General features: G+C 37.6%; 2 protein-coding genes across 2 annotated transcripts; both read right to left on the bottom strand.

Moving 5' to 3' along the window:
- LOC109227814 lies at positions 1975-2307 on the bottom strand. The gene has a single exon (XM_019393009.1). The coding sequence runs from the start codon at positions 2305-2307 to the stop codon at positions 1975-1977; it is 333 nt and encodes a 110-aa protein (XP_019248554.1).
- Positions 2344-7648, bottom strand: LOC109227813. Its single transcript, XM_019393007.1, has 5 exons — positions 7545-7648; positions 4039-4284; positions 3337-3890; positions 2538-3148; positions 2344-2406 (listed from the first exon to the last, which is right to left on the bottom strand). The coding sequence occupies exons 1-5, from the start codon at positions 7646-7648 to the stop codon at positions 2344-2346; spliced, it is 1578 nt and encodes a 525-aa protein (XP_019248552.1).

Here is a 13411-nt window from a genome sequence, read left to right as displayed (position 1 = left end):
ATATGCCAAATCTCCATATTTGCCAGTTTTTGATTCGGGGGCATCAGGATCGGCGCCCAAGCTCATTTTTGATATCAAGCATCCTTTCACGATCGAAATTGATGATTTTGATCCATTGTCGCCATTGGCTAAAGAGTTTTGCGCGTTTGTTGATAATGGGATGGATACGAGGCGAAGGTATCTTCACTTTCTTTAATCTTTCATGTTCTGATTTTATACTTGTCAATGAATGTAGTTCTGATTACTTTTTATTTTTTGTGATTTGAAGTGCCAAAAATATATATCCCGATGAAGTAAATAAGCTTGCGGAAGCTTTTACTTTTGGCTCGTGTAATGTGACCACGAAGGATTGGTTCCACTCACTTGCATATTGTGGTCGACCTTTCATTGACACGGTATTTAATAAATTTATGTTCTAATGCCTTTTTTTATTTGTTGCATATCTTTATTATTTGAGACCCCCATAGTGTATACATAGCCTTGTATAATCACAATATAAGATTGTATAACATTGTATAAGATTGTATAACCTTGTATAAATATGTATACCTCTGTATAATAGTATATAAATTTCTATATTTAAAATATCTGGTAGTGATGGTTGTTCTGTTTTATTTCTTGTTTCAGCACTTGGATATCCTCTTTTATTATTTGAGGAAGAGGGGAAAATATGGGCCGAGTGTTGCTATGCGGTTTACTACAACCGACTTTGCCTTTGGTAACAAAATCAACTCCCTGTATAAAGTTTTCAAAGTGAATCAAGATCCTTCAGTGATTCCTGAAGGGCATGAGATAGAAGAGTACATTAGAGGATATTATTGTGATGCAAATGTCCCGTGGCACACTGTTGACCACGTCTTATTCCCTATCTATGTGAAGCGCGGAAGAGCAAAATTGGGCCATTGGGTTTTGGGGGTGTTTACCTTCATAGATAGGTGCATCCACATCTATGATTCTAATCGTGGATCTATTAATGATAGACTTGTTTTGGATGCTGCATTACCTTATGCAATTCTAATACCTTACTTCTTGAAGAGTTCTGATTTTTATGTCGAGAAGAAGGGCATTGATTGGAACAATGGTGCATATACCGATAAATTTCATTCTGATGCTTTGCAGATTAATCTGGTTAATAATGTTCCCTAACAGATCAAATGGCAGGTTAATCTCAATTGTTTTACTATTAGTTTACCTATTTGAATCTGATTTTTTTCTTTTTAATTACAGTGATTGTGGTGCTTTTGTTGCTGGCTTTGCTGAGTATTTCATCCTTGGTAAGGAAATTCGAAAAGATAATTTTGACATTGAGACACTTCGCACCAGATGGGGATCTCTGTTGTGGGATTATGGAAGGAAAAAACAACAGTCCGGTGCAATTAGTGGTGATGCAATTAGTCTGTTTTTTCCATTTTACTGTAGTTTTTCTATGTATCAGGAGTTGTTGCCTAGTTTTGTCTAAGTACTATTCTACTACTTGTGAGATAGCATTAAAGGATTTTATAGATGTTTTTATTTTTGTGTAATTTGCGGTAGTCATTACACATTGTGGCTGTGAATGAATTACATTTTAATGAATATATCAGTTGCTTTTGTCCTCTAACAAAGTATGTATTTTCATTATGGTTGCAGTTTTGTTGTTGTAGCAGGGTTTATACATATTTATACAAACTTATACTCTCATTTATACATCTGTATACATATAATACCAGCAGTTGTGTTTTGTATTTGTACAATGTATCAATATATTTAGCACCATTAAACAGCAACATACTATTATTGGATAATCAAAACATGTATAATGAAACATATTTAACACAATTGCAATATATAGCGTAAGTTGTAAATCTTTATTGACATTTGTAATTCAATTACTTCTGAGACTTAACTACTCAACATTTGTAACTCTATTCTTTGTGAAACTTAACTACTCAAAATGACAACAAATATAATAGGAAGTGTTATGTTTTCAACTAGCTATTTTGGTCGATTCCTATATGTTTTTCTATTGTGACCACCTTGTCCACACACAGAACATGAAAATGCCCTCTTAGACTCTTTTTCTGAATCAGGTTTGAGTCTTTCCTTTCTTGGCCTTCCTGCATTCCTTCTCCCTTTAGGTGGTAGGACCACATCTTCCATCACCTCTGTTGGGATTACCCATAGACTCTCATCTGGCATCGGATTCATTGAAAATTCATAAGTTCTAAGGAGTTTATCCTTCTTGTAGTAAAAAGAGCAATACTGGCCAGGTTTCAGTTGCTGGTTCTTTAAAACCGCCCAAGCATGCGGACATGGAAGTTCATCCATTTGAAATTTTCCACAACTGCATGTTCCCTCTTCAAGTCACACTATGTTTCGCCTTACCCCTTCAAACACAGTATATAACTTCTCCGTAGCAGGCCTCACCTGCAAAAGTTTTTTTTTTTTTTAAAAAGTGAAAGAACATTATACATTATTATACAGAGATATACATCCTTATACAAGCAGTAAAATGCAAGTCAGTAGTGCCAAGCATCATTATATTTGATTCAATTTACCGTCATTTGCTCCGATGCAATCAGATTTTCCCGAAGGAGTTTGTCGTACTTTTCCCCAAGCTCTGTAGATGTCTCCGTTGCACTTTTTCTATTTTTGTTGTTCCACTGTTGTAGCAAATTTGTCATGTACTCCAGCAATCGCATTACTGGTAACTCTCTAGCATCCTTGTTTGCTGCATTAATTGACTCTGCAATATTGGAAGTCATTACCATCGACCTTTTCACTTTGGAATATGCCCTAGACCACCTTTCGTATCCAATTTCGAACAAGTACGGTTGCACTCTCGGATCAATTTTGCACATCTCTGTCATATAGTACTCAAACTTCTCTACCGTGTAAGCTCTAGCCAAAGCAAAGAAGATATCCTTCAATTGTTTGTGATGTTTCTTGAATGTGCGCTTTACATTCTGCCACAAGTGAAACATACAAATACAATGTGGTACTTCTGGGTACATGGCTTTTGTGGCATTGAAGATGCTTTCATTTCTATCTGAAACTATACACATCCCTTCCCTATCTCCAAAAGTACCCTTTATCTGGACAAAGAACCACTCCCAAGATTTGTTATTCTCTGAATCTACAATTGCATATGCAAGTGGAAGGATTTTTCCTGTTTATACAAAATAGATATTAGGATTGACAATTATACAAATATTATACACAATTATACAAAATTATACAATTTTATACCAACTGCAAATTTTATAAAAACTGTAGCTGTGAAATCCTATACACTTTTATACATGAAACTACAACATTATACAAACTGTAGAAACAAGATAGATGCAGTCAACTCACCAGCTCCATCTAGTGTGCAAGCAATCAATATGGTACCCTTATGTGCTGCTTTAAGGAAACTTCCATCAACAACCATTATCGGTCTGCAATGCTCCCAGCCCTTGATAGATGCATATAGCGAAGCATATGCATAAAGAAAGCATCCATCTTCTGATTTGTGCAACTTTGTAACCGTTCCTGGATTTGTTTGCTCTAACATATAAAAATACTTCGGCAACTCCTTATATAAATCACTAGGACTCCCTCTTATCATAGCCATTGCTATCTCTTTAGCTCTCCATGCTTTCATGTAGCTCACCTCAATTCCGTGTTGCTTTTGTATGTCCTCTATTATATCATTTGCGGTGTAAACTTTTTTTGGATTAACATACTTGTCCTTGACTATACTAGCAATTACACCCGAAGTAGATTGACGTTGTGTTAAGTATCTTTCACCATAGCCGCATGTGTGATTATTATTATTGTAACTTCTCACTTTGAATATGTTTGCCTTGAAAACGGCAGAAGATTTGAAACTCCAAGCACAATTTTCACCCATACACATAAGGTGATACCTAGGATTAAATATCATTCAACTTCTAAATACACTTGTATACAAAAATATAACTACATATATACTAATTTTAATACCTATATACAAATATATACTACTTTATATATATTTATACATATATATAACAGAATATACAATTATTTACATACCTTGTTGCACTTGATCTCTTCACCTTGAATTGGAACCTTTCACATACAGCTAAGTTCTTCATCACACTGACAACTGTCTCTTTATCCTTATAAACTTGATCTTCCTCAACAAATTCGTTCAATATATCATCTATTATACCCGTGTTTTTACTAAATTTCGTATTTTCAATAAATTTGATATCAATAATCTCAGTGCTATCAATTGTTGATACATCTCTAGAATCTGAACTTGTACCAACCAAACAGCTGGAACTTGTAGCAACTACACAACTAGAACTTGTAGGAACCAACGATTTTCATATATCTCTTTCACTGTCACAAACAAAGGATATTCAGTGAAATTCAAGTTTTTCTTCTTTAATTCGATATACACCTTCACACCTGTATCGTTGTAAATCAGGATCGGCGGCAAACCAACATTTGGGAGAAAGTTAATCTCTATTGTGTTTAACTCACTTCGATCCTAATCTGTTCCGAAATAGCTGCAACTAAATTGTTGTAGGTGAATGTCGACTCGATTATTACACAATCGCTGACGAAATTTATAAACTTGTTTTCTTCCCATTCACCACTATGAAGAACGTAAACTAGAAAAATCTCAATCGAACAAAAAATGGAAATAAAAATTGAAGCAAAAACTAAAATTGCGCTGTTTTGCAGCAAACAAATTTTACTTTTCGTGTTTGATTTGTTGTTAATTCGAGATGAAGAAGAAATTCTAGGGTTTTTGGAGCTGCATTCATGGGAAGATCTCGTTTTTGAAGTATTTGGGGAAGAAGATTGGAAAGAATCTGAGAAAATGCAGAAAATCCCGCTTTTTACTCCCAAAAAAACGGAATTAACGCTCCTTTTTAAGATATGGGCCTATAATTTTTGGGCTACTCAATTGTAAATTGAAATATGGGCTATAAAGCTGAAAAGGAGGCAGCCCAATTGTTTTAATATGAAATTTTCCCTTTAAAAATCTGCACTATTTCCAAATATTGAAACCAATATATCTCCTTCAATATAAGGTCAAATGGAGTGATTCAAGAGCCTAACTTGACTAGAATTTCACAAGGAATCCATTGGAGGTATCAAAAGTGAGATTTGAGATCTTTTGGCACAAGAAACGAGGCAGAACAGTGTTAAACCAAGGGTTTTGTGCATTTAACATATTTTGAGTTGGGGAGCTCGGAATTGAGCAATTGTTTGAGGAGTTTTTAAGCATATGAATTGGGGTAAGTGTTCTCTACTCGATTTTGGTTATATTTCATGAATCTATCTTCGATTTTTGCTTTTGGTTGATGAATTTTAAAGAAGAAATTTGGGGTTTTGACCTAAAGTTTCATAATATGAATTTTTTAGTTTTGAACACCGAATCAGAGTCGTATTTGAGTGAAACTAGTATGGTTGAACTCGTAATTGAATGGGTAGACGGATTTTATGAGTATTGTCGAGTTTCGAGGAGCGGGCTCGGGTTGGGCTTTTTGGCCGAATTTGGGCTTTTGATTAAAGATTCGACCTTTTTCGATTGTGATTGGTTCATTTGGCATTGTTTGATGTATTTGAGTTGTGTTTTATTAGTTTCGAGTCATTCAGAGGTCGAAGCGCACGTGATGGGATTCTTGGAGCATCGCTTGGCTTACTCAGTATCGAAATTGGCTTGTTTAAGATAAGTAACTCTTCTAAACTTAGTGTTATGGGTATAAAATTCCTAATTATGTGCTATGTGATTGGTCTTGAGGTGGCGCACATGCTAGGTGACGGGCGTGTGGGCGTGCACCCTGTGAGTTGTGACTCTGTTGTTTCCAGGGCACTGAATAGTGGTCCTATTTTATTGATATTTGTGTTTTCACCATGTGATAAGATAAATGAGCTGTACATCATGATAGATATCATATTTAGGCTTTATGCTGATAATGTTGGGACCCATAGTGGTCGTTTCTTGCTACGATCTCATTGAATTCCTTGATATTTCGTACTCAGTCACACTCATGCATTCATATCATATCTCAGTCTCAGTTGTTACTTATTGATACATCATATCATTGTTCCGGGTCAGTTTTCATGACATTGTGAGCCGGTGGGTGAGACTAGAGAGATTGATGATTGAGTGAGGCCGAGAGCCCGATTATGAGTGACAGGTATGGGATCGGGCTGCACGCCGCAGCAGATTATTGATTATGCCTTTGTTGGCTTGTTATAGCGCTTGGGCTAAAGGAGCCCCTCTGGAGTCTACACACCCCTAGTGAGCGCGGATGATATTATTGAGGGATGGATTTCCCTGGATATGGATTTGTTCGAAGTACTTGATTACATTCAGGGATGGATCTTCCCTTGGTATGGAGATGGATCTTCTCCATGAGGCTGGATTGGCCTGTTTCCTCGGTATTGGGTGACTTATAGCAGTGATGTATTTATTCCAGGATGGATCTTCCCTGGGCCGTATGAGCCATATACAGTACCGAGTGGATGATTATGATGAGTGGAAGGTGTGATACAGTGAGGTTGAGTACTCTGAGAGTGTGCGTACATGATTCATCTATGAGATACATGACACTGGCATGCATATATGACATACATGCATAGAGATACATTTTCCTCATGTTGTACGGTATCCCGTCATTCATGACATTTTACACACATTGATATGTGGTCATAGAGAGGTATCTCACACTTGCTATCTGGAAAGAAAATGAAACATCTTATTTATTGTGAAAAGGGGTTTTGGAAAAGAAAATACAATTTTTTTTAAAACTATCTCATATTTCACGATGTTTTCGGTAAATAATTTGACTTTTCACTAATACTCTTGAAAGGCGGAACTATTTTGGAAAAACTGTGAAAAAGCTGAACACTTTATCTCTGAGTTACATCCTTATTTATATTCTTTACATTGTTATGAGCTATTATTGGATATTGGTGTTGGACCCGACCTATGTTCCAGCTCGTCACTGCTTTCAACCTGAGGTTAGGTTTGTTACTTTTTGAGTACATGGGGTCAGTTGTACTCATACTGCACTTCCTGCACATTGCGTGCAGATCTCGGATGCCGATGTTGCTGCGTTCGATGGTTGCTGGATTTGAAGGTGTACCTGCGTCCTTGATGTAGCTGTCTCTTGTTCATGGTAGCCTTAGCTTTATAAAACTTTGTTTATGTACTTTTCAAACAAAAGATGTATTTTCTTCATATCGGCTTTGTGAACTCTATTCTTAGAAGCTCATGATTTGTTCTACCAGTCCTTGGGGAATGTATAAAATTCAGTTAACTTCTCTATTTAATTGTTGGGTTGACTTTAATGGAATTGGATAATTATTAGTTGGCTTACCTAGCGGGTTGGGTTAGGTGGCATCACGACTAGTGGAGTTTGGGTCGTGATAATTCTCCACTGATTCATCTCCATTGTTGAACGAAATTTTCATTGTCGGTGGCCTGGGGCTCTGAATCAATGTCGAAATCAAGCCCTAGAATACAACCATTCCTCGGTTTGATGCGATTTTCCGGTTTGGTTGTACACCCCTACCTTGCCATTCCACCAAACTCCATCGAGATAAAAACACCCTTCTGGTAGTGCCATTGTGCCAACCTCCTGTTGCTCCGAATCAATGACACCATTGCATCAATCATTTTGTTATCATACTTGCTCCTATATCCAATCCAAAAAAAGCCATGTCAGCGAAGAAAATATGGGGATTTAGCATTAGCAAGTCTTATGTGATAGGTTTACGTTTAAGTTTCAATGATGACAATATTATCTTATGTTATATTTTCAGGACAAACAAAAAGGAAAGAATGAGGATGATTAGCAAGATTGCTACTGGATTCAAAATAAGGAAAGAATGAAGATTCAGTTTCTGCATTATTGATCAATCAAGAAGCAGATTGATTGCTACTGGATTCAAAATAAGGAAAGAATGAAGATTCAGTTACTGCATCAATGATAAATCAAGAAGCAGACTCGTCGTCAATCAAGGGATCTCTGGTTGCCAATCATGGTCACTCCAGCTTTGAAGATCGCGCTTGCGAATTAGTCTCTCCTTCAATTCAGCTGTGACAAGGAAGGTCACATTCAAATCTAGGCCAGTCAAAGAGCAAGATTCGAAGAGGCACCCCTTGGGTCAAATCCCTTAATTAAAGATCATGTGCCTCCAATTTCGAAAAGGACTCAACGGCTCTTTTCTCTTCTATAAGAAGGCTGCTCTCTCAAGAAGAAGAAGATCACGCAACTACACAAACTGTATTCCAAATCTGTCTACTTCTTAGTTCAAACACTGTAATTGTGAGTTATCAGTGTCTCGAAAGATAAAGAGATCTAGAGTACAAAAGAAAGTTGTGTCAACTGAGTAGAACTCAAGTGCTGATTCTGTATGTTGATGGTAAACGCAAAAAAAACCATCAATATTGTAACTTTGTTCAAAGATCTTAAGGGAACCCTTGTGACCCAAGGAAAACTGGATATAAGTACCACAACGGTAGCGAACCAGTATAAATCGTGTGTTCCTTACTATTTTTCTTTACTGATTTCACTCATTCTGTCTTGTGGTTAGTCAACCAATACTTATATTAGTCGACCAAATTTTAATAAGTCAATAATTAGCCCCCCCCCCCCCCTTGTAATTTCAATTGGTATCAGAGCGAGGCTCACAATCTTTGTTTTACCGCTAGTGAGAAGAAGATCAATGGGATCCAACATTGTTGCCAGTGCTCTCTTTCAAGAAGGAACATCTCAAGTTCGACCCCCTTACTTCAATGGTCAGCATTTTTCTCATTGGAAAGTTCGCATGGAAACATATACCATGTCATATGACATCAAAGTACGGCGTGTGATAAAAAAGGAAAACCTTCAAATTCCTCCCAAGAAGGATGCAAATGGTCAAGTCATTACATCAATTGATCCTCTGGATTTAGACGATTACACTGATGAACAGGCTGTTGTTATCACTGTCAATGCAAAAGCAAAAAATCTACTGTACAATGCTATCAGTGGAGAAGAACATGAAAAAATATCCAGTTGTGAGACTGCAAAAGAAATATGGGACATACTGGAAGTCACTTATGAAGGAACCAACAAGGTGAAAGAGACTAGAATAAATCTCCTGGTTAGGGAATATGAATTATTTCAAATGAAGGATGGAGAATCTATTGAAGAAATGCTTTCCAGGTTCAGTAAAATCCTTGGAGACCTCAAATCATTTGGAAGACCTATTAAAAGTGGCGAACATGTTAGAAAGATCCTCATAAGTCTACCTATAATCTGGCAACCGAAAGTCATCGCTTTAGAATGTCAAGATCTAGACAAAATCTCCTATGATGAACTCAGAGGTGATTTGATTGCTTTTGAGAAAACTCATCTTGACAGACAAATTCAAGAGAAAAAGAAAACTATTGCTTTCAAGGCAACTATGGCTGAACCTGAAAATGAAGATGAAGTAGAAGGAGGAGAACAAGATGAAAACATTGCAATGCTCTCGCAAGTTGTGACCAACATGATGAGGAGAAACAAAAACTACAGAGGAGGTAAGTCTAATTTCAGAAAAGGAAGGGCGAGCAATGAAACAGATAAAAATGATTGAAGATGTTACGAATGTGGAAAGTTCGGACATGTTCAAGCTTACTGTCCTGAATTAAAATGGAAGCTTAGCAGAAACGTGCAAAAGAAGAAATCTTTTGGAGCATGGAGTGATGACGAAGAATATGATCATGAGGAAATTGCCAACATGTGCTTTATGGCTCTTAGCAACGATGAAGAATCAGAGGAACTTGGACTAATGGCAGACAACAACGATGAAGAAGAAGATTCAAGAAGACCTCGTTCACCGTGGGATGAAGGAACTAGTGAGGTACGTACTCCTTTACTTTTTAAATTGTTATGAACTTCAAGAATTTGTTGATATTGCTCTTGCAGACACAAAAAGAGTATTAAATGAACTTAGAAAAGTCAAGAGAGAAAGAGAAAGAGAGAAGAAGTATTGGGCCCTGAAACTAGAAGTATGCGAAATTGAACGTGATATACTTCAAGAAGAAGTAAACGAACTCAGGCTTCAATTGAATGGTCTACAAAGAACCTCAAGTTCTAGTTCAGTCAAAACTGATCAGAACGTCCCTGTTAGAAAGAAAACAACGTGTTCCTTTTCTAGTAAAAATGGTCATAGCGCTAACAATTACAGGAACAGAATTAGAGCTGAAAATAATTCTGGCAACTTCAACAGCTCATCTTGCACCTACTGTGGTAAAAGAGGTCACACCTCAAATCATTGCAGGTTATTAACTGTTTGTGTAGCTTGGCAAGCCGTCCCTTATGGGTTGTTGAAGCCAGCCCCCTTTGTAGGGAAACTTTCATATCTATGATTTAGTTTGCTTTCTTGGAGTCTCTTGCTCCGTTCTTTATACTGTGGTATCATAGCCAGCCTATCCTTTCGGAGGGAGGAATAGTTTACTAAATATGTCTGAGTCATTTCCATCATCCTCTTCCCTTGCAAAAATGAATATGTCCCCTACTCTATATAAAACCTTGTCCAAAAAATATGATTACCTCTATGAAGTAGATATACTACCTGATGAACAAAAAGTATCCTCCACTGAACTACCCCTCATAAACCCTTACTCAGCTTTTGCCAAAAAATCCTTTGCACCCTGGACCCAAATTCGTTCCTTAGTCCAACACAGACCAAAAGGAGTTAAAGAATATCTTGCTGCCTCAAAACTTGACCAGCATCCTATTCTTGCCACTCGAGAGGAACAATTTATCACTCTTCAAATACCAGATGATTTTCCCAAACAATGGAGAGATCATGGTTTTACCCATATTCATTTTGGTGCTATCCGAATCGCTTTAACATACCACGGAAGAAAAGGTCAACCTGTCGTAGCTCGACTTTCTCTTCTAGATACAAGATATTTGGAGTACCAACATGCAAATTTGGGTACTTCAGAAGTTACCTTAAATGCCGGAACTGTCTTCATAACTATCTTTCCAAATTTCAACATGTCCCTTTATGACCCATACCTAACCGAAGCTCTAAAAATCCAAGGAGCCCCACAAGCAAAAGATTCCATCCAAGCTACTCTTCACCACCAAATAGCATGGCGAGTCCAAAATCATGCCATGGATCTCTGTCTCCTCGGAGGAGAAAATGCTTTACTCTTAAATATTGATGCTACCAAAGGGAACACCATGTGCACCCAAATACCCAGACAGATTTCCAGAGATGAGCTAGTCAAAATTCTTCCTGACTCTTGGATCACAAATTACGAAAAGCTAAGGGAACCTGAAGAACCTCTGCAATCTGGTGAACCAACTTTTACCAAAAGAAGTGACAAAACCGTTTGTATAAGCTTTGACCATTCCCATCTCAAAAAACCCAATAAAACCATCTTCTCTTGCCAAATGATTCAACCCAAAGATACCACAGATACATACCCAGAACCCAAATATACAAAGCATCATGGAAGAACATGACTGGTGCCAATATTTTGACAAAGAAGGAAAAAGAATGTGGTGGTTCAAATGCCCCTTCACTGGTCACTGCCCATGGGATCTTGATTGCACCTGCCAAGACTGTTTAGAAGATCCAATTGGAGAATATGATGAACATCACCAGCGCAAACCAAAATCCAAGAAAAAGGAAAAAGCTACTGAAAAACAATTTCGAGCCAAATATGAAAATAAAGATCCTTCAATTGGCTCATTAAGCTGTCCAGGTAAATATGAATTTCTTGTCAGTTATGAACCCCATGAATGGCCAAAATTACCAGAAAAATTCACTCCAAGTTGGGATGATAGTGAAACCACCCCAAAACCCAAACCACCATCAGCTCGTAACCCTGTATCCAAAAAGCAACCTGAACCTAAAACTCCATCAACCCAAAAGTATACACATCCGCAAATATTTATGATGAGTCCTTCAAGTTCCAGCCACTCCCAAGATTTTCCTCCACTTCAATCTTTCGGAAAAGAGGGCATCAGTCATGCCCCAAAAATCCCCAAGAAAAACATAGTACTACCTTCTGGAGAAAAACCCCCAACGAGTGACACTGAAGCAACAATAAATTGGCAATCAGAAAACTCCATCTGTCAAAACAAAGTCCTGAACATATTGGCAACACCATAAAGAATGTGGCCCATACACAGAACAAAATGATGAGCAAAGTGGAAACAATTGAGAAGAAAATGGAGCAGACATCGTCTCACCATGCCGGACTAATCAAAGCTTTGGAACTAAGGTTGGCAAATTTACAATATGAGATTTGTCCGCCAGGAACTTCACTTTTCCAATTTTTCCAACAACAACAAAAAGAGACGACTTCCATCAAGGAACAAATCCAACTTTTGAGAAATGAACACTTTGAGCCACAAAAACCCCCAGTTTTCCCTTCAAAGTCTACCTTCTTCCCTATGTCTCCACAAGTATATTCCCCGCCTAAATTGGACTACACCTTTTCTACCTTTCCATCTACCTCACAAAATCCAATCTCTTTCACCCAACTACCAAAAGAAGAACATGATTTTGATATCGCAAAAATGGTTTGGGAAAGGAAAGATGCTCTTGAAGCACAGAAACAAACCAAGAAAAGGCGAGACCAAGGAGAAAGTTCAAAAGGATCGAATCCCGAAAATCTGATGATTTCTAACCAGAAGGCTCCAGGCCTCTATGTCTCCCAGCCAAGACATGTATCAGAGGAAGATACTCCATGGTCGGAATCTCTAAATTCATCAGAAGATGAAACAATGGAAGATAGCTCTCAATCAAGCAATGAATCCACAGCGAACTCTGCCGAAGAAGACGATCCCCCAATATTTGTAAACCAGCCAAGAGACTCAGAAATATCTAAAGTAGATGAGGAACAAGAAGGCATGACGGATGAACCAATCCCAGAAAAAAGATATGAGCCCATGGCGTCAAAACCAGTTGGAACTGGTTTCCACACTTTCACCTTAGATGACGCCAAGGTTTCAAAATGGCCTCAAAGGATCCAAGACTTCTATACTTGGATGGTGACAAAAAATTTGGTTGAACGAGAAAAGTATATCATCCTTTCGGAATTCACTTCACGGTTCTCAGGAATTCTCAGAGATTGGTGGAACTCACTTGGAATCCAAGATAAAAATACTTTTCTTACTTCCCAAGATTTTGCCTTCAACATCAGGATCCTACATGAAGTTTTCTGCGGAGATACTGGCCAAAGACAGGAGAAAATACGAAGACAACTCTTTGAGATGAAGTGTGTATCATTCGACAGAAATGACATTGATAGACATTTTCAAAAAATGGCGAAGATATACTTCGAGATCGGTGGAGACATCAATCTAAAGCAAGCCTTTGTATCTTCCCTTCCAAAGTTGCTGGCAAGTCGAACCATGACCATCATTGAAAAAAGTTTCAGTCCATA

Source organism: Nicotiana attenuata, chromosome 6 (assembly GCF_001879085.1).
Source record: "Nicotiana attenuata strain UT chromosome 6, NIATTr2, whole genome shotgun sequence".
NCBI classification, from domain to species: domain Eukaryota; kingdom Viridiplantae; phylum Streptophyta; class Magnoliopsida; order Solanales; family Solanaceae; genus Nicotiana; species Nicotiana attenuata.
The sequence above is the reverse complement of the archived record's forward strand: the minus strand, read 5'-3'. Positions and strand labels throughout refer to the sequence as shown.